Genomic DNA, 18823 nt, shown 5'->3' with positions numbered 1-18823 from the left:
GGGACTCAAACCCAGGGCCTTGCATCTGCTCGGCAGGTGCCCTGCCACTGAGCTACACCCCCAGCCCTGAATTATTGTTTTCAAAACTTTGAAACAGGGTCTTGCTAAATGGGCCAGACTGGCTTCAAATTTGCAATCCTCCTGCCTCGGCCTCCAAAGTAGCTGAGATTACAGACACACACCACTGCGCTCAGCCCAGGCTGCAGGGCTTTGAGCACTACAGAACACACCTGTGACGCATCAGCACCTGTGTGGCACACAGCTGGTAGCTCTGGTCATTTTATTTTGGGTCTTCAGGATGCAACATGGTCCTTGACTAGCATTGACTGAGTTTTGAAAGCCGTGACAAACAGAATCCAGGGCAGACTTTAAGCTGTAACAGCAAATCATCTGGGGCCTCATGGACTCTCCAGAGTACTTTTGACATTGGTGTTGATAGTTTATCCGTGGATTAGAATCCCACCCCTGCCGGGCTGGGGATGTAGCTCAGTTGGTAGAGTGCTTGCCCCATAAGCACAAGGCCCTGGGTTTAATCCTCAGCACTGCCAAAAAAAAAAAAGAATCCCACCCCTACCTTGTTTGCAGCTGTATTCCTGGTTAATGTTTGTGGAATTCCCAACTGCCCCGTGAAAGCTGCACCGTAGAGTCCTGACCTGAACCCTGGGGCAGTAGGGACCCTTTCCTGCTGCCCCCTGCCCTGTCCTGGGACCTTAATGCTGGGAGGAGCCAGATGATTAAAAAAAAAAAAAAAAAAACAGTTCAGCCACCCCAGACAGACCTTGATCTGGTAAATACTCAACAAGTTCTTAAAAACCCCTCAAGATACCCAGTAGCAGGTAAAATGGAAGAAGCTACCTGAAAGGGGACAAGTCTTAAAGGGACAGTTATCCCCTTATGAGACAGAAAATGATTCTAACTTGACAATTATGAGTTCAAGGCAGCTGGCACTTTTCGTGAAGGTGGGCGCGTGTAAGCAGGTGAAGGAGACCTTGCCTTCCTTTCCTTTCCCGGCGCGGCTGCCACTAGGTAAAACCCACCCGTCCTTTCTCCTTGACCCCAGCCATTCCTGGGCAGGTTGCCCCGCAGCACCCAGCACAGTGACAGCCTCCTGCTGTGTCCCTGGAGATGAGATCAGGGTGGAATGAGGAGGTGGGGCTGAAGGAACTCACAGGCGACACGGCAAAGCCCCAGCCTGAGCCTCCCCCTGCCAGCGCACCACAGGCGTCTTCCGAAGGGGAGGCAGCCTTTCATCTCAGATCTGAGCTTCATCGGGAAGTGTGTCTGAGGTTTCAAGGCTACAGCTCAGGACTGTCCCTTCCCTAGTGCCTAAGGACACAGCCAGGGGCTTGGCAGGGCCACCAGTGAGGCAGGGGATCATTCAGACCTGTGACGAGATGGGCGAGCCGCTCTGCGGCAGTCACAGGCCCCAGGTTCCAGTGCCACCTCCCATGGACCCTGAGGTCTGGGCGGTCACAGAGGCCTCTGGGATGGCAGTGTGCTCCTCCAAGCTGTGAACACTTACTGGGAGGATGTGTTTAAAGAGCTCTTCCTCAGACTGGCGTGTTGCGGTGGCTGCTCTGTGTGGTGGCAGTACTGTTGCTATTCACCCTGAACCTCTGCACAGTACTTCACAGTTCACAGAACTCTGCGATTCGACATCCCATTTTATCCTGTAGGGTGGGAGCTGGGAAGGTGTTGTTCATCTCATTTGGTAGATGAAGAAACTGAGGTTCAGAGAGTCTTCAAGACAGGCTAACAGACTTGCCTGATTCCTGGTCATGTGCACTTTCCCCTGTCCCATGCCCTCTCCTCGGGTGTGAGGGACAGACATAGCTCCCGTCTCGCCGTGCTGGAGAGGGTCTGCAGGAAGCGCAGGACACTGAGGGCCTGAAGGAAAGTGGGAAGGGTCCGGCCTTTGCTGAGTGTCTTCTGTTTTGGGTTCTTTATAGCTACAGCCTCTTTAGAGCTCATTACATTGCCGGGACTTAGCAATTATCATTCCCGTTTGATAGATAAGGAAACTGAGGCTCAGGAATATTAGGTAATTTGGCAAGAACACACCTTCATTCCAGAATGGAGGGGGGCTCATGCTCTGGGGAGCAGATAGCACCGAGGGGTTGAGGAAGAGAGACAGTCAGGCCCAGAACCACCCTTCCTGCTCTGTGCTCGAGGGTGCTGATGCCACCGGCCCTGGAGCTGATTCTTATTGGGAGGACCTTAGATCTGTGCCAAGATTGGATCCATCCTGTCCTGTCCCTTAAGGAGGCAGGGTTCATAGGAGTGGCCGCCAGGCCTGGGCTGTGGCCTTATGTTCACCCTGTCCCTAGGGTCCCGTGGTAGGTGGGAAGCATCATTGAGCTGGGCACAGAACAGCCAGCACCAGGCGATCGAGCCCTCGACCCCAGGGCCCTGGTCTGATGGTGTCAGGAAGCAAACTAGAGAGGGGTGAAGTCTGGCAGCCCTGGCACAGAGCTCGGCTGCTGCCGGGTGCCCTGGTCCTCCCCAGTGTTGTCCAGTCTCTGTGGAATGGAGAGGCCAGTGAGTACCAGGAGCTGTGAGGCCGCCTGAGCTGAAGGGCATGTGATGGTTCAGATGCTGTGCAGAACCTGGCGCCTCCTAAGCGCTCGGCAAAGCACGGGTGCCCTTCTTGGCAGCAGTGGGTTCCAACCGGACTTCACCCTGACGGACCCACCCAGCCTCAGGGCCTCAGCTCTTCACCTGTAAGGTGGGATCTGGCTCACATCGTTACTGAGGATGCTCTAAGGAAGAGCAGAATCACTGCTTACCACATTTCTCGCAGAAGCACCCACGGGGACCTAGTTAGCGAGGAGGCGGTACAGGCGCACCCGCGACCCGAGTCTCTTGTGTTCTTTCCTTTTATTTTCATGGTACATTCAGGTAGGCACCAGTGTATTCCCATTTTACAGATGAGACTCACAAAGACAAAAGAAATGTGTTTCCCAGGAAAGGTGGAGCTGGGATTCAGACACAGCTGTGGGGCCTCAAAACTTCTGTTCTTTGTCTCCTGGCTCCTCTTAAATCAGACTCACCGTGGATGGGCCCCAAGTGATGCTGCTCAGGAGATTGGCTGAGAAACGGCTCCTGGCCTCCCAACCTCCTAGCTTCCCGGGTCCCTTCTGCAGTGGCTGCTTGGCTGAGCTTTGCAGTCCAGACAAGCCCTGGCCTAGGCCCGACTTAGTAGCTGGGGTCACCTTCATGTCATACTGACCAGGGACTTGGAAGGCACATCCTGGGGTCCCCTCCCCCTTCAGGTTAGTCCTGGGAACTAGTCTAGAACAGCCCCTCACCTGTGGGCCTTGTACCTGGGGCTTTGAAACCTGGATGGACACTGGAACCAGAGAGCGTGCTCAGGGTCCTCTGAGGTTACCTAGATGACACTTCTTTCTCATTGGACAGAGGAAAAGGGACATTTTCAGTGCCAGTGAGGGCTGCGTCCACTGGCCCAGTAGGACAGCTATTATCATCCATTTGCCAAGTGACCTTGAGCAAGCCGTGCATTTATTTGATGGGTGAATTCACCCCAGCCCCCTCAGGAAATCCAGAGACCTGAACGAGGCCAGGTGCCCCTGTGGTGTGTCCTTGCAGCCTGCTGGCTGGAGGCTGTGACCTCTACTGTGCAGAGCACAGCTGCCTCACTGCGCGCTGCCATCCCCAGCTTGGGCTGGCCTGGTGGACTAGGGAGACGAGAGCGGAGCCTCACCGGGTGCAGTGGCACACACCTGGAATCCCAGCACCTGGGACGCCAGAGCAGGAGGATCACAAGTTTGAGACCAGCCTCAGCAGCTTAGCAAGGCCCTAATCAACTTAGCGAGACCCTGTCTCAAAATGAAAAGGGCGGGGAATGTGGCTCAGTGGTTAAGCAACCCTGGGTTCAGTCCCACATACTAAGAAAAAGAAAAGATGTGGCCTCACATCATCAGGGGGAGACAGACGGGCAAAGTCTGGCCCTTGCCCGAGGCTTTCCCGCTGTGCTTGAATCCAGTTACTCCAGCATCCAGAGTCCCCCACCCCAGCCCTAAACCTGCTTCCTCTGCTGTCTTCCAAGGGCCTCTTGGGCCTGAGCTACACTTGCACTGTGGTGCCAGCAGGTTTACTTAACAATATCTTATACTATATATATATATATATATTTTTTTTTTTGCATAACAAAAAAAATTAATGCAGGCTTGTAACAAATCAAGCAATCCCGTACCATAAGGAAGTTAGCAGTCTCCGTTCTTTCTCCCCCAACACCAATCTCCTGAAAAACACACATATTCCAGCAGCACGAGATGTGACGTCAGTGATCTGGCAGTGAACCAGGTCACCTTGTGGTTGGTTTGTACGTTTCCCGTGTTGGCCCCCTGCTCCACCTGTGGACAGGCTCTGCCTCTGACATGCTTGCTCCCTGGGAGGCACCTTCTGGAGATGGGGCCACTCTGGGGCCCCAAGGGGATGGAAATTGTTTGGCAACCTGCGACCAGACCACAGGGTTTCCAAGGGCCTGGATACTTCCTTCTTGGGGCCCCGCATTCCAGAAACTGCCCCAGTCACTTCCCCAAAGTCCTAGAGAGGAAAGAGAGCATCCCATTTAATCTGCCGCTTCTTCCTCTGGGAGTTTTGATTGGAACGCCCTCCCACATCGCTCAGGAGCCCACAGGAGCCCCAGCAGGCAGAGCCCTGACTGAGGCGGGCCATGGGGCCAGGGGGCTGGGAATTCCGTGGTCTCCCGGCACAGCAGGACTGCCTGGCCAGGGGCATGCGGGGCCCCCACTCCACCATCAGGGCAGGACCTGTGTTTGTTTTAGATAAAAACCACAGACTCGGTTCCAACAGTCACGGGCCTTGGGAGCCCCATCCTGCTGGGGAAAGGGGGAGCAGATAAAGAAGGCGCCTTGTTTTGCAGGGGAAAAAATGGTAACCGGCGTCATTGCCATTCCTGATGCCTGCTGCAGGCCAGGCCCTGCACCGAAATCTCAGGGACATCCTGACGGGAATTGGGGCATCATCCTCCCCTTTCAGAGAAAGGGAGGAGATCTGGCCCGGAGGGGAGGATCCTGCCTGGGAGGGCGGAGCCAGCCAGCCACTTGCTGGAATTTGACCCCAGGTGTACTTGAGCTTCCTGGGAGCTGGCCGCCCCTCTGTGTGGGTGTGGCCGTGTGTGCACCTTGCCCTAACAGTTCCCACAGTGGCTCTTACTAGTCTCACACCCAATTTATAGGGTGCGAGAGGTTGGGTAGCTTACTGGAGGTCGCAGGAGGCAGTGGCTGAGGCCCAGGGCAGAGATCCACCTGGATGTCTGGTAGAGACCCCCAGGGGGCCTGAACCCGAACTTCAGACTGAAGCTCTTCACTTACGCTGCTTCCTCACCTCTCACTCGTTCCTCAGGCTCCACATCCTGCCTAAAGCAGCTCCTTGCCCAGGCGAGGCAGCTTGGCACCCTTCCTGACACTCTCACGTTCCAGGCACTTCCTGCGCCCTCTGCTGGCCCTCGCTCAAGCCCCCTTCTTCGTCCACCTGATCTATTCCAGTGGCCTCCACCTGGCCTTGTCCCCTGAAGCCTGCTAGGTTGTAGCTGCCCTTGAGTGAGGAAAGAGAGGAGGTGGGAGAGTCCTGGGGGCTCCGGGAAGCAGAGGCAGGAAGAGGAACTTGAACTTCTACCTGCCCCAGCTGGAGTTGGCGAGGGACACCTGAAGGAGGCATGAACACTGCACGCTTCCTGCAAATTTTGGTGGCACCGCCCCCTCCCCGCTTCTCCCCGATGGACATCCTGTCTTGTCGAACATGGCCACTGAGCTCCACTCTTTGGGCACTCGTTGCTGAAGGCCTGCTTTGTGGCTGTTCGGGTTCTGGGGACACGGGATGACTAAGACACAGTGTGGGGTGAGGCAGCCCACGCAGCCTCCTCCCGCTCCAGCAGGGCTTCCTCTGGCTGGCCGCCCAGGCCTCTCCCACCTCTTCTCTCAGGGCTTCTGGGACTTTCTCTTCACATACCCCCTGTGTGGCGTTAAACGCACTGTGGCTTCGGTTGCTGCCAGCCTCGTGTGGACAGGTCTGTGCGTCTCCACACCCAGCCTGGCAGCCGTGGGCAAGCCAGTGAGCATGACCCCAGGTTGCTGGACGGACCTCGAGCTCGGTTCAGGGACCTCCCAACAAAGGACAGAGGAGGCCGAGCCTGAAGGAGGTGCCCTTGACCCCCAGGTGCTGGGGAAAGAAGGGCCCAGCGGCCTCAAGCTGGAACTTGGAACGCGCTGTGATCAGCACAGCCAGGCTGTTCCTAGTGAGCCTTCTTTGGGCCTCTTATCTGGGTGGCCTTGGGCTCCGGAGGAGGAGATGCCAGGCCCTCTGAGCCAGTGCCGGGGCACTCCCCTAAGGATGGCCCTGGCACTTCAGGGTCATGGCTGGAGCCAGATGTGGGTGGTGAGACGCCGCTTCCGGGCCTGGCAAATGATGGCAATCCTGCCTGCCCTTCCGAGCTAGCTGCTAGGAAGCTGGGAAGCAAGCGTTGCCATAGAGACGAGCTGGGGGCTCCCCTTTGCCGCCCCCTTCCCCTTTCTCTCCGGGAGGTCTCACCGGGGCGTTTCCAGAGCCCAGCAGCAGCCTCTGTTGGCCCTCCATAGCCCCTGCTCGATCAAGCCCCGAAACCTCTCTCGCTCAGGGGCTTCTCCTGCCTCCCGATCTGCCTTCCAACCCGTCCCCTTTCCAGGGCTGTCCCAGCTAGACTGGGACCTGATGCCCTCTGACCAATGATAACCATGGTGCTATTTATAGCAAGAATTAAGGGGCAGGGAGCCCTTTGGGGTGAGGACTGGAAAAGCTGATTAAAGACTGGTCAGGAAATGACTTGTGCCCCTGGCACCAAGTGGCTGCGACACACGCTTTCCTTTCCTTCCAACAGCATGCCCGTTCCTGCTTCCTTCCCTGGCCCCACGCTGTCCCCGCTCCACCCGGTGCCCTTTCCCCTCATTTCTGCCTGGCAAACGCCTCTCGTCTTTGAGACCCAGCTGCAACGCACCATCCTCTGGAGCCCCCGCCCCTCCCACCCTCCACACACAGCCGTGCTTTTCTGTGTTCCAAAGCGTTTGCAGTGTTCAGAGCACTTTTGTGCCCTGTGACCTCTCCTTTGCATACCTGTGTCCCTGTTGGGCCGTAAGCTCCTCGGGGCGGAGAGCAGGTCTTATTTTTGTCTGTGCCGACTGCTGAGAGCCTTCTGGAAGGAGCATGATGGGAGAGGCTTTGGTGGGGGTGGGAAATAGACTGGGAAGGGCAGGAAGTTGAGTAGGGTTTTAACAGGGTCCCTGCCAAAGCCTCCTGGATTGAGGGTGTTGTCAGAGCACCCACAGTGGCTGGCACAGAGCAAGCGTCCACCCTGCATCCTGTGGATGAATGGATGGGGTTCCACCAGAAAGGTGCTCGTGAGGAGGTGGGCTCGGGGAGATCTTTGAGAAAGCGAAGGGAGAGGTTTCAAGGTCAGAGAGCAGCTGATCTGAAAGGACAAGTGGCCAGCCCAGGGAGGGAGCAAGCCAGACAGATGGACACAGGGGCCTGGGAACCAGGCATGGTCCAGAGTGGGGCACTGAGACAGGCTCAAGGACAGGAGCCTCAGCACATAGTAGGTCCTGGGGACCCGAGAAGTCAACCTCACCAGGGACAGGTGGAGACCTACCATGCTGTGCACATGCAGGAGGGTGGCCTTCAGCAGGTGGCTCCAGACCAGGCACTGAGGGAGGAGGGGAGAGGGAGCCCCCTAGGTGTGTGGCCGGAGAGGCCTGAGAACCAAAGAGGATGAGGGGCTGCAGGCCTGGGCTAGGCAGGGACGTGGAAAACAGCCCTTGGCGTCGCCTGCGAGTCTGGACTGCACCCGGCCCCTGGGGAGGAAGCAGAAAGTCAGTTCATGATGAATGCAGCCTTTCAGGCTTCGTCCAGCTCCTGTCTCTCTCACGAGCAAGGTCAGCTGGAATCTGAAAGCTGAGGCATGGCTCTGTCCCAGCACCAGGCAGGGGAGCTCATGCCACGTGTGGACTGGCAGGGGTACAGGCTGTCCTGCTGGGTGGGCCCGGGCTGCCACGCCAGGGGCAGGTCCTCAGGCCCATCAGCACTCAGCACTTCTGTTCTCAGCCAGGATTGAGGGCACCTCCATGTGCCAGCTCTGCCACAGGCGGAGTACCTGCTGGGCTGGTTCTCCCCACCTGACTGCAGCCGCCCTGACTGCATCGCAGTAGGCAACACTGAGGCTCCAAAAGGATCTCGCCTGGGGATCCCCAGCAGGCAAATGGGCGCTACTCAGTCTCTGCTCTCTCTTGTCCTTCCAGAAAATTCCACAGCCAGTGTGAGCGAGGCAGAGAGGAAGGCCCAAGTATACTATCGTGCGTGTATGAACGAAACCAGGATCGAGGAGCTCCGGGCCAAGCCCCTGATGGAGCTGATTGAGAGGGTGAGTCCCTGGGGCATCCTCGTAGCCCCCTCCTGCCATGCCACCTGCCAGCCGTGCCACCTGCAGCTCTCAGGCCCACTGGTGCCCAACCACCCCTCCAGCCTCCGCACCCAGCTGGAGCACGCAGCTGTCTGTCTGCCACTGCGTGTTGGGGCTTCCCAAGCATGTGAACGCCGTCTCTGCGTGGGAGGGGACCGTCTGTGGTATTTTGCGGGGTTGTGTGTCAGCCTCCGTTGTGGACGTCTGTCTGTCTCTCAGTGCATCTGCGTGGGGCTTGGGGACCATATTCACAGGGAGTCTCTTCCTCCGCATGGCTGCTACCTTTTCCTCAGGAGTGGGTGTGAGTGTGTGGAGAGGCGTGTGGTGTTCCAGAAGGACCAGCGCGGAGCCTTTGGCCAGAAACAGCCCTCCCTGCTGGCTGGAGGCCTCACCTCGCTCCTGAGCCCAGGAGTCTTCCTTCCTGGCCGGGCTGCCTCACACAGACAGACGAGGCTATGGCTATTTTCTGGTCGCCCCTTACTTCCTTGAGGGCTCTCCATCCTAGCTTAGCCTGGGGAGGTATCGCTGCAGGCAGGGGGACTGTCCTCCTCTTGGGCACAGGCCCTGTGTGCCAAGCCAGGGAGGACCAAAGAGATTTTTTTAAGTCCCACCTTGGAGAGAGTCTGAGGTAGACCATAGCTTATCTGCCGTTTCCAAAATATGGAGCCTTTTCCCCACCGTCACAATCAGAGTCATGTCTTAATAGTAATTAGGTTCATGTGATTCGTTGTCCAAGAAATAAACTGCACGGGGCAAAGTCTCTTCCCATCCCCGTGCCAGCAGCCTGGGAGCAGCTGCCACGGGGATTTGTGGCTCACTCGTCAGGGATGAGTCTCTGCTCCCTCTGTGGGTCTCCAGGTCCCAGGTCAGAGGCCCCCAGGAAGACCGTCCCTTTCGTTTGTCCTGGAGGTTCCCAGAGGTCAGGTGACTGCTCAGGGTCACAGAGCCAGTCAGCGGCAGAACCAGAAGTCGCACGCAGGTGTCCTTACCACCCTGTCTGCTCTGCCTACCCCCAGCTCGGAGGCTGGAATATCACAAGTCCCTGGGCCAAGGACAACTTCCAGGACACCCTGCAGGTGGTCACTGCCCACTACCGCACTTCGCCCTTCTTCTCCGTCTACGTCAGCGCCGACTCCAAGAACTCCAACAGCAACGTGATCCAGGTGAGCAGCCCGAGCCCGGGCAGGGAGAGGGCGTGCCCTCCTCCTGCCCCGAGTCTAGCCAGTGCCAGTGGGGAGAGCTGCCCTGGCGGCTTCTGGTCCCTGGCAGCCCCCAGCAGGCTGCCCTGCTTGGTGGGCAACTCATTGTGGGCCACAGGAGTGATGTGTGACATCAACTCCTGGGCACAGCGGAAGCCTCCTCTTTCTCCCCTGCCTCAGCCTCTGGCCTTTGTGGTGCTGCTTGGAATGCTTTTCAATCCATCTCTCCTCCCAGAGCCTGCCCAAGGCTGAGGGTCAGCCCACCAGGGGAGCCCCCCAATTAGGGGTCATAAAGGCTTAGTTCCCAACCAGCTTACTGTGTGCCACTCACTCACTGTGTGACCTTAGCAAGTGGCTCAACCTCTCTGGGCTGCACTTTCCTTTTTACCCTAATGAACTCTAATAACAGCTACCTGAGGTGTGTCGAGGTATGGCCAGAGCCTGCCCGGCACTCAGGAAGCCCTGCACTGACCCTGTCTTTTTGAATCCTCATTCCATCTCTGATGGGTAGATGTTGTCTCCCTAACGTTCCAGGCAAGGAACCTGAGAATTGGAAAGGTCAAGTGACTTGACCAGCGTTACCCACCTGTGGTGGCTCCTAACCACTTGGGAAGGGCTTAGTGAAGTGGGGTGTACTACTGAGGCCAGGGGCTGTTTAAAGAGGGACGAGGCTCTGCCCAGCCCTCCAGGAGGGCCGGGGTCCCTGCAGCTGGCCCCATGGGTGGGCAGGAGTGTGTGTGTCTTATCGCTGAGTGAGCCCATCTGTGACTTCAGCCAGCAGCTTGTGCTCCTGCTGGGACCTGCGCTGATCCTTGGTGCCAGGCGTGAGCAGTCCCAGGGCAGGCAGAGCCTGGGCAGGGGGCACACACACCTGCACGGGGATTCCTGCTTACGCCTTCCTCCCTCTGCAGGTGGACCAGTCTGGCCTGGGCTTGCCCTCCAGAGACTACTACCTGAACAAGACGGAAAACGAGAAGGTGAGGGACCTCTGCGGACACTGCTCCCCCCGTACCCCCACAGCAGACCTGGGCAGGTCTTAGAAGCTGGGGGAGCAACAGGCAGTCCCAGGCAGGGGAGGGATGCCCCCGGCTGGCAAGGTCATATTCAGACACTGTGGGCACAAGAGTAGCGGGTAGATGCCCTTTGTCCCCATTCTAGAGAGAGGCAGCAGTAGTGGGTCCCAGCATTTGTGGGTATTGGACCTTTTATATACATCACCCAGTTACTCAGCTTCTCTGAACATCATTTGCTTTGTGTGTCACATGGGTATTACTTCTACTTTGCCCTTTACGGAGAAGGAAATAAGGCTTAGAGACACCAAGTGACCTGTTCAAAGTCACATAGCCAGTAAGTGGGGAGACCAAGATCCATACCAGATCCACCTCCTCCAAAGCTCACAGCCTTCTCCTCCCCTGCCCCACCCTCCTGAGGCTCACTCACCTGTCCACGGGGTCGGGTCCAGTAGGGGAGGCAGACATTACTTAACTGACCACCAAACTAGATGCCAACTGTACATGATGATGAGGAAGGAGGAACCGAGAAAGGACTCCAACACAGCTCCGGGGACATGGTGGCAGAGGGTGGTTCAGAAAAGGTGCGTTCCCAGAACAGAAAGATGGTCGAGGAGGAGCCCTAAAGGACAGGGTCAGAGCAACAGGGACTGGCCCCGTGGGGACCTGGGTGTGCAGAGTCCAGTGAACGGAGACAGCCCCAAAGTCTTTCCCAAAGCCGTTTTCCAGCGTGTTTCCTGGGTCCCTTGCACAGGGCTGCGGCTGGGCCTGTCCCCACTGGCCCACTGGGCACCAGGGGGCAGCTGCTGACAATTTGGGGGTGCTGGGTCCCCAGGTGCTGACCGGATACCTGAACTACATGGTCCAGCTGGGGAAGCTGCTGGGCGGTGGGGACGAGGAGGCCATCCGGCCCCAGATGCAGCAGATCCTGGACTTTGAGACGGCGCTGGCCAATATCACCATCCCCCAGGAGAAGCGCCGGGATGAGGAGCTCATTTACCACAAAGTGACGGCTGCCGAGCTGCAGGTACCTTGGGCTCCAGCTGCTGCGGAGGCAGGGCCAGCCACTGGCCTCAGCAGGGCTCTTCGCTGGGGGCTTGTACCCACTTCATCACATCCTTAAAGCCACTCTAGGAAGGAGGTTTTGATGCCCAGTTTACAGATAGAGAAACTGAGGCTCAAAGAAGCAAGATTACCTGCTGCGGCCAGAGTGGAAAGTGACTCCAAAGCTAGGCTCGTGCCCTCCCTGGGCTGCCCTACTATGCCAGCGTTTCCCTGGCAGCCCCCTGGTTGTGACGGTAAGAGCTCACGTGCGCGGAGCACTCCCAGGCCGCCCGGCACCCAGCCCCTCGGGCCTGGTTCCGCAAGCACGGAGTCAGCGGAGGTGTGGATTCCATCACTGCATCTCCCCTTTCTCGGCCGGGAGCTGAAGGGGCATGGTCAGAGCCTGGAGGCTCTTGAGGGCAGGGGTGCTGGCCCTTGGGCTCAGGCCTGGCTTACTGGAGCTCGCTGCTGGCCATGGCCCTTGGCCACAATTGGGAGTCTAACTGGTGTGACTCACCAGAGGCCTGCTGTCCCCTCGTAGGTCGACCTTGCCAAAGGCTGCCCCCTGGTGGCAGCTCTGGCCTGCAGGTTCCTTCCCTCTGGTCCATGAGCTGTTGCTGACCGGCTGGTCCTGGACCCCAGCAGCCTTGGAGGAATGAGCAGAGTGGCCCCTGCTGATCTCCCTGTTTCTTGCCCTCAGGCAGGAATGCCTGGCTGGGCCTCGCTGTTCTGGGGTGGACCCTGCTCCGCCCTGGGTCCCGCTGACCAGTCTTCTCCCTGCTTCTCCTCCTTTCCTTCAGGGGGAGCACCAGTTCCTGCCCTTTTTTCCTCCTCCCTCTGACAGGTGTATGGGGGGGTCACCTTGGGCCTTGCTTTCCCAGACTTCTGGCTAGTGGGGGACACCCCCTAAGACACAGTCCCCGTCACCTGCCTAGTACTGTGGGCAAAAGAAGCAGGGCCCTGAGGCCAGGTGGGAGGAGCAAGAGAAGCTGAGTCTAAGGAGGCAGCGGATCGCGCCCTGTGGGGACCTTTGTGTGTGCAGAGGCTTTGGGCTTTATTCCCGAAGTCACGCTCCCATCGAGTTTCCTGGGTGAAGTGTGCAGCCAGCCCGCTGGCCCCAGGCACAGGGTGACAGTCGCCCAGCCCCACCTGGTCTAGTGGGCAGCAGTTGGGAGTGTTGTGTCCCCAGGTGCTGACCGGACACCTGAACTATGTGGTCCAGCTGCAGGGCTGCTGGGCAGGGGAATGAGGGCACATCTGGGCACAGATGCCGCGGATCCTAGACTCTGAGGCAGCACCTCATCCTGAGGGCTGTGGGTGATGGAGTCTCCCAGGTGCAGTGCAACCCACACAGTGACCTGGGCTGAGGCAGGAGAGCCCAGCCTCCCGGTGGCACCAGCTGCCCCTTGCATCCCCGGGAGGTTGGCGCCAGGGTGAGAGGTGCGAGTGGGTTGTCATGGAGATCAGCTGCCTGTGTCCGACGCCATCTGGCACTGTTTTCCGCTCTGAGGCCGGAGATGGAGGGAGGTGCTGTTTGACGTGCGAGGTGTCTTGCTGCAGCTGCCGGGGCTCAGCCTGAGCGCTGGCACCTCGGCTGCTGGTGTGAGGCCCCGGTGATGGGCATTAGCCTGGCATGGCCATCAGGCTTTGCCCTGGCAGCCTCTCCCGTTGCTTCTGCTCTCTTCCTACATGGAAGAAGGGAAAGGTCACACTTCAGCAGAGGCAGGCCACACGGTGCCTGCCCGAGCTTGGAGTCAGAGGACTACACCCTGAGCTGTGTGACTCCACCAGGCAGGAAGCCGCCCCTGGAGCCTTGGTCACCTTCCTGGTGAAAGGGCCTTTGCTTGCTTGCTCATACGTGCACTGTGTCAGAACGGAGACAGATGGGACACAGCCCCTGCCCTCACCAGGGACAGTGGCTCTTAACTGCAGGTCATGGAGTCTTTTGAGAAGAGCTCAAAACCATGGAATGTCACCCAGGAGAAATGGGCTTGTGCGCATGAAAAAAGCACACCCGTCGCACATTTCCAAAAGCGCCTGACTCCCCCGAAGCCTGGTGTAAGGATCTACCTGGCCCGCCCACCCTTCTAAGGAGATAAGATGAAGCAAAGGACGAGGCTTTGTTTTGTAAACTGACATGCGCTGCAGAAAGGTGGCAGGTCACAGAAACCATTCTCAGTAAAATGGTGCTTTTGTGATCAGTGACATTTCTCAGGTCCCCAGCACTAAATTAACTTGAATCATTCCACCCCAGACAGAATGTCTTCTTGTTTGGTAGCTAGAGATTTGGTTTCTTCTCATACTCTGGATCAATTCAGAGGCTTAACATGTGGTTCTAGGCTAGACCTGCTGGAGTACAGAATGGAGTTCCAGGCTAGCCCCGAGTGGGGTGTGAGCTCAGAGCCCTGAGTCCGACTGCCTTCTGCTGCTCTTGAGGCGCCTTCACATTTTTTTCTAGGACCTCCCTCCTCAAAGGCTGTTTGGGTCAAAGCCCCATCTTTTGCCATTTCTCCCACTAAAATAAAGCCCGAAAGCATCCTTCTCTTCTCTCCCACCCTTCAGGCCTGTTTGAGTTGGTTGGTTGGTGCCCAGCAGCGTTCCTTGGCTGTGGGCATGGAAAACAGAGCTCACTGGCATGCCAGGGGATTTGAGTCAGGAGCAGAATGTCCTTGTGCATTATAACTGCCACATCCATGGAGATGGATCTGAGCATCTGTGTTTAAGTTAGGAGTTCGCTAAGGCAACAGAGACTGAAGATGTAGAAGTCCTGTGTTAACACACTCCTCTTTACCTCCGAGTCGTGAAAGTTGCTCAGGACCCCCGCCGTCCCGAAGGAGCAGGTCTGTGATGAGCATGTGGGGTGTCCCCTCCTGATGCCTCACCCTGCCCCAGAGATCCAGCCACCTGCAGCTCATGGAGCGCGCACGGCCCTGTAAGCGCGGACCTTCGGCCCGCTCACCCGCTCTCCCAGGTCTTTGCCACCAGGCCATGACTCTCATTGTTGGACTCAGTTTGAAGTCTCATAAGCACGCCTCTGAATTCTGTGGCCACAGAAATGTAAAGGTTAGCCCGAGGGTCTCCTGCCAGGGAGAGAGGAGGCTCAGGGCAACAGGGGAGGCCAGGCCGAGAGGCCCAGGCAGTCAGCTCTGGTCGGGGAGGATTGCTGACCCCATTTTAGAGGAAAGATAGCAAAGGCCCAGAGCTGATTCCTGCCAGGGACTCCGATCCAGGTCTGCTCACTCAGCTGGATGGCGGGCTGTGCTGGCACCTGCTGGCACACTTCTCTTCCAAACCCGGGGGGTGGTTTGCAGCCCGTCTTGGTAAGACTGTTCACCCAGGGATGACGCGAAGCAGCCCCCCGAGAACGAGCCAATCAGCCCCCCGAGAACGAGCGGTTCACACGCTGCTGGGAGCTGCCACCGCCCAGCCCCACCCCAGCCTCACTCGTCCTTTGAGATCTTTGCTCCCTGATAGCTAAAATGCCCCTTTAAGCCCAGAGACACTGGCCTTGGGCGGACCCCAGTGGTAGAGCCTGCACGGGGACCTGAGTTTGATCCCCTAAAAAATACACCCAGAGACGAGTGCCCTCGGTTTTATTTAACTCGCACCGTTACCCAGGTAACCTCAGGAAAGTCACTTCCCTTATCAGCAGACTCAGCCTCTGTGAAGTGGGGGACTTATGACTGCCTGTCCCAGCAGGCTGGGGTAGATCTTCTGTCACAGATCGATTTGCTTTATGGATGGATTTTCCTGTGTGAAGGAAATGCATTTCTCATTCCTTCATTTGTCTTACATTTTGCCCTTTCAAGAGGATAGAGAAGGGAGTTTGAAATCTACCCGAGCCAGAGCCACTTTTGGAAGATCTTGAGCAATGATCCTAATTGCTTGGATGGCCTGCTAAGTGCAGATGCCCATCCAAGTGATTGACAGGTACAGGCGTCTTTGCTAAAATACAAGATCTGGAGCCTAAAGCCTCGTGTTCTATAAAACTGCACGCTAAAAATAACTGGCCGCGTGGGGAACACTGGCCAGAGCAGACTCCACATTGCGAGGGGCACGCGCCAGCACTGCAGCCCCAAATCCTGTGTGTTCGCACTTAAGTGGGGCTGCTCGGGCGGGCGTCAGACTCAAGAGACAGAAGCAGAGCAGCGTGGTGGCTTTTGTGGGGCCCCGTGGGAGTTGGGAAGTTGACAGCACAGAGTTCCAGTCTTGCAAAATGCAGTCTGTGGCTGGATGAGCCACATCCCCAGCCCTTTTTATTTTGCATTTTGAGATAGGGTTATGAGGTTGCTTAAGCTGTCCTTGAATTTTTGATCCTCCTGCCTCAGCCTCCTGAGTTTCTGGGATGACAAATGTGCAATTTTACCACAATTTATTTTTAAAAATTTGTCGAGCTTTGTAATAAAAAGCAAAACAATATCTGGAATCTCGAGAGGGATAGCTCCATGGCTGGAGGCTGCTGCAGGGGTTGCTGGCCGTGGATGCGAAGGCATTGCTGGGAGACAGCTCTGAGCAGCAGGGTACCTTGTGGTAGGCCAAAGGGAAAGTGAGATCTGTTGGGAGCAGACAGTTATGAAAAGCTGAGGATCTCTCTTTGGAAAGCCCTGGATATAGGGGCTCATTTTCAGTCACCTTAAAACAAAGCCACTGTTAGGCATGGTGGCACATGCCATAGTCCCAGAAGCTTGGGAGGCTGAGGCAGGAGGATTGCAAATTTGAGGCCATTCTCAGCAACTTAGCAAGGCCCTGTCTCAAAATAAAAAGTGCCAGGCATGTGACTCAGTGGTAAACTGCCCCTGAGTTCAGTCTCCCATGTCCCCCTGAAAACAAACAATCAAAAACAGCCACCAGCCTGGCACGTGTGTGGGCTGCGTGCGGGCTTCTCCCTCCTTGCTGCAGGTCATCACTGACTTCGCATCCGGCTCCACACCTAGGCAGCCTCACCTGTGGACCACACAGTTTATACCTGCAATGTTGGCCTTCCTGAATGTCCGATCCTCTGGAGCAGACGGCTGCTACCGACACCCATGTTGTGTAGGACAGCACTGGCTCATGTGTGTGGCTTACACCCATGTTGTGTAGGACAGCACTGGCTCATGTGTGTGGCTTTCCCAGGTAGCAGATACAAGGTCCCATTGTCCTGATGACCCCTTTCACACATGAGGTGGGAAGGCACAGAGAGGCACATTAACTTATTAAAGGTTGCATAGCTTGTAAGCAAGGGAGCTAGAATAGGAGCCCAGTCCGGCTCCAGATTCTTAACTGTTAGAGGCCTGAGGTCGGGTGTCTTCCTCTAGAAATGGGGATAATTGTTGTCAATTGGGATAACACATGCGAATCCTTTGCAGTGCACGTGTCACGTTGGAAGGGCAAGGGGGATGGTGGCGGCTGCTGTCACTGCTGCTGCTGCTGCAGCAGCCTCGGTCACAGGGCAGAGGGCACTGGAGACGGGGCTGAGGGGATGCCGCCCTCCAGCGTCACGTTGTCCCCTTCCCTCGCAGACCTTGGCACCCGCCATCAACTGGCTGCCCTTCCTCAACGCCATCTTCCACCCCGTGGAGATCAACGAGACCGAGCCCGTTGTGGTCTACGACAAGGAGTACCTGCAGCAGGTCTCCGCGCTCATCAACGGCACTGACAGATGGTGAGGGGCGGGGCGGGGACGGGGCTTGGGCAGGGCGGAGCCGGGGCCCAGCGGCCCGCAGGCAGAGACGCCAACCTGGCCCAGGTGGGCTTCCCGGAGGCGGTGGTGTGTGCCCGCCCAAGGGCAGGTGCAAGTCCTGGTGGCCGGCAGACCAGCTCTGCAGCTGTGGGCCATCCCTTGTCCTTTTGGGGGTCTTATTGTCAACCATAAGATGAAGATGCAGATGGCACCTACCACCCAGGGATTCACGAGTCACACGAAATAATTCATGTTGTAACTCAGTGCCTGGCACGTAACGGGACTCAGCAATGTCACCCGTTACCTTTGGTTAATACTTGCCTTTTTTAAAATTTAAAGGCGTATAGAAATGTTAAAAGTTACAGAAAAATAGGGGAAAATGTAAAAGTATTCAAAATACTTCTCTTGATCACGTGGGGGGGTGTTCATGTGTGTGCACATCAGGGACGGAAGGAGTGAGGGAGGGAGGGTTCCTGCTCACAGTTCTTTTTCCCATTATTGCGACTAGATGTGTAATCTACTTTTCCCTTGACTTTGTTTTAGCAGCAGCAGTAGTAGTAGTGGTGGTGGTGGTACTGAGGATTGAACCCAGGTGCACTTCCCCAGACCTTTTTGTGTTTTTTTTGTTTTGTTTTGTTTTTGGCGGTGCTGGGGATTGAACCCAGGGCCTTGTGCTTGTGAGGCGAGCACTCTACCAGCCGAGCTATCTCCCCCAGCCCTTTGTATTTAACTCGAGACAGGTTCTCACTGAGTTGCTTAAGGTCTCACAAAGTTGCTGAGGCTGGCTTTGAACTTGAGATCCTCCCACCTCAGCCTACTAAGCCACTGTGATGACAGTCATGCGCCACCGCCATCGTGCCTGGCCCTCCCTTGACCTTTATCAGGAATGCTTTCCCCATGCCATCCCAAGCCCTCTGTGAGGGTCATTTTTATAGTTGCATAGTACTCCATCAACTATACATCCAGTGTCTGCCACCCCCACCCCTCTTGTCAAAAAGGTAGGGTCATTCCAGTTGAGGAACATCTTTGTACTAAGGTAACATCTTTGAAACATGACTCAGCTACAGATAGTTTCCCTGTGCCCTGTGGGTGGGACAGTGGGAGCTGTCATTCATGGAAACCTGGCTGGCCAGAGCTTCCTTTCCTACCCTTCCTTTTTCTTAGGCCCCCACTTCCTGTCTGACCTTCCAGCATGGAAGGGCAGCCTCCTCCCCATACCAGCCCTGTAGCATACACCATCAGGGCGAGTCTCTATGGTCTCTATGCAGCAGCTTCACAGCTCCCAGACACAAAGCAGCTAAGCAACAGCATTTATTGAGCACTGCTGGTATGCAAGTGATTACACTAGACACTGGGCGGGGGTTGGTTCTGCGGTGGGAACCCAGGCTTTACCTCAAAGAGCTTGTTCCACGTGCTTAGAAGGCAGTAACCAGGC

At 56.7% G+C, this 18823-nt stretch overlaps 1 protein-coding gene across 2 annotated transcripts in view; it reads left to right on the top strand.

Moving 5' to 3' along the window:
• ECE1 (endothelin converting enzyme 1) overlaps positions 1-18823 on the top strand; it is a 93361-nt gene that overhangs the window by 56058 nt on the left and 18480 nt on the right. For both annotated transcript variants that reach the window (XM_079104667.1, XM_079104666.1), the window contains exons 5-9: positions 8313-8434; positions 9490-9636; positions 10584-10649; positions 11518-11709; positions 17228-17370. In XM_079104667.1, the coding sequence (XP_078960793.1) occupies positions 8313-8434; positions 9490-9636; positions 10584-10649; positions 11518-11709; positions 17228-17370 (670 nt within the window). The remainder of the gene's footprint in view (positions 1-8312; positions 8435-9489; positions 9637-10583; positions 10650-11517; positions 11710-17227; positions 17371-18823) is intronic.

Source organism: Sciurus vulgaris (assembly GCF_902686455.1).
Source record: "Sciurus vulgaris genome assembly, chromosome: 1".
NCBI lineage: Eukaryota > Metazoa > Chordata > Mammalia > Rodentia > Sciuridae > Sciurus > Sciurus vulgaris.
This window is presented reverse-complemented; position numbering and strand designations above follow the sequence as displayed.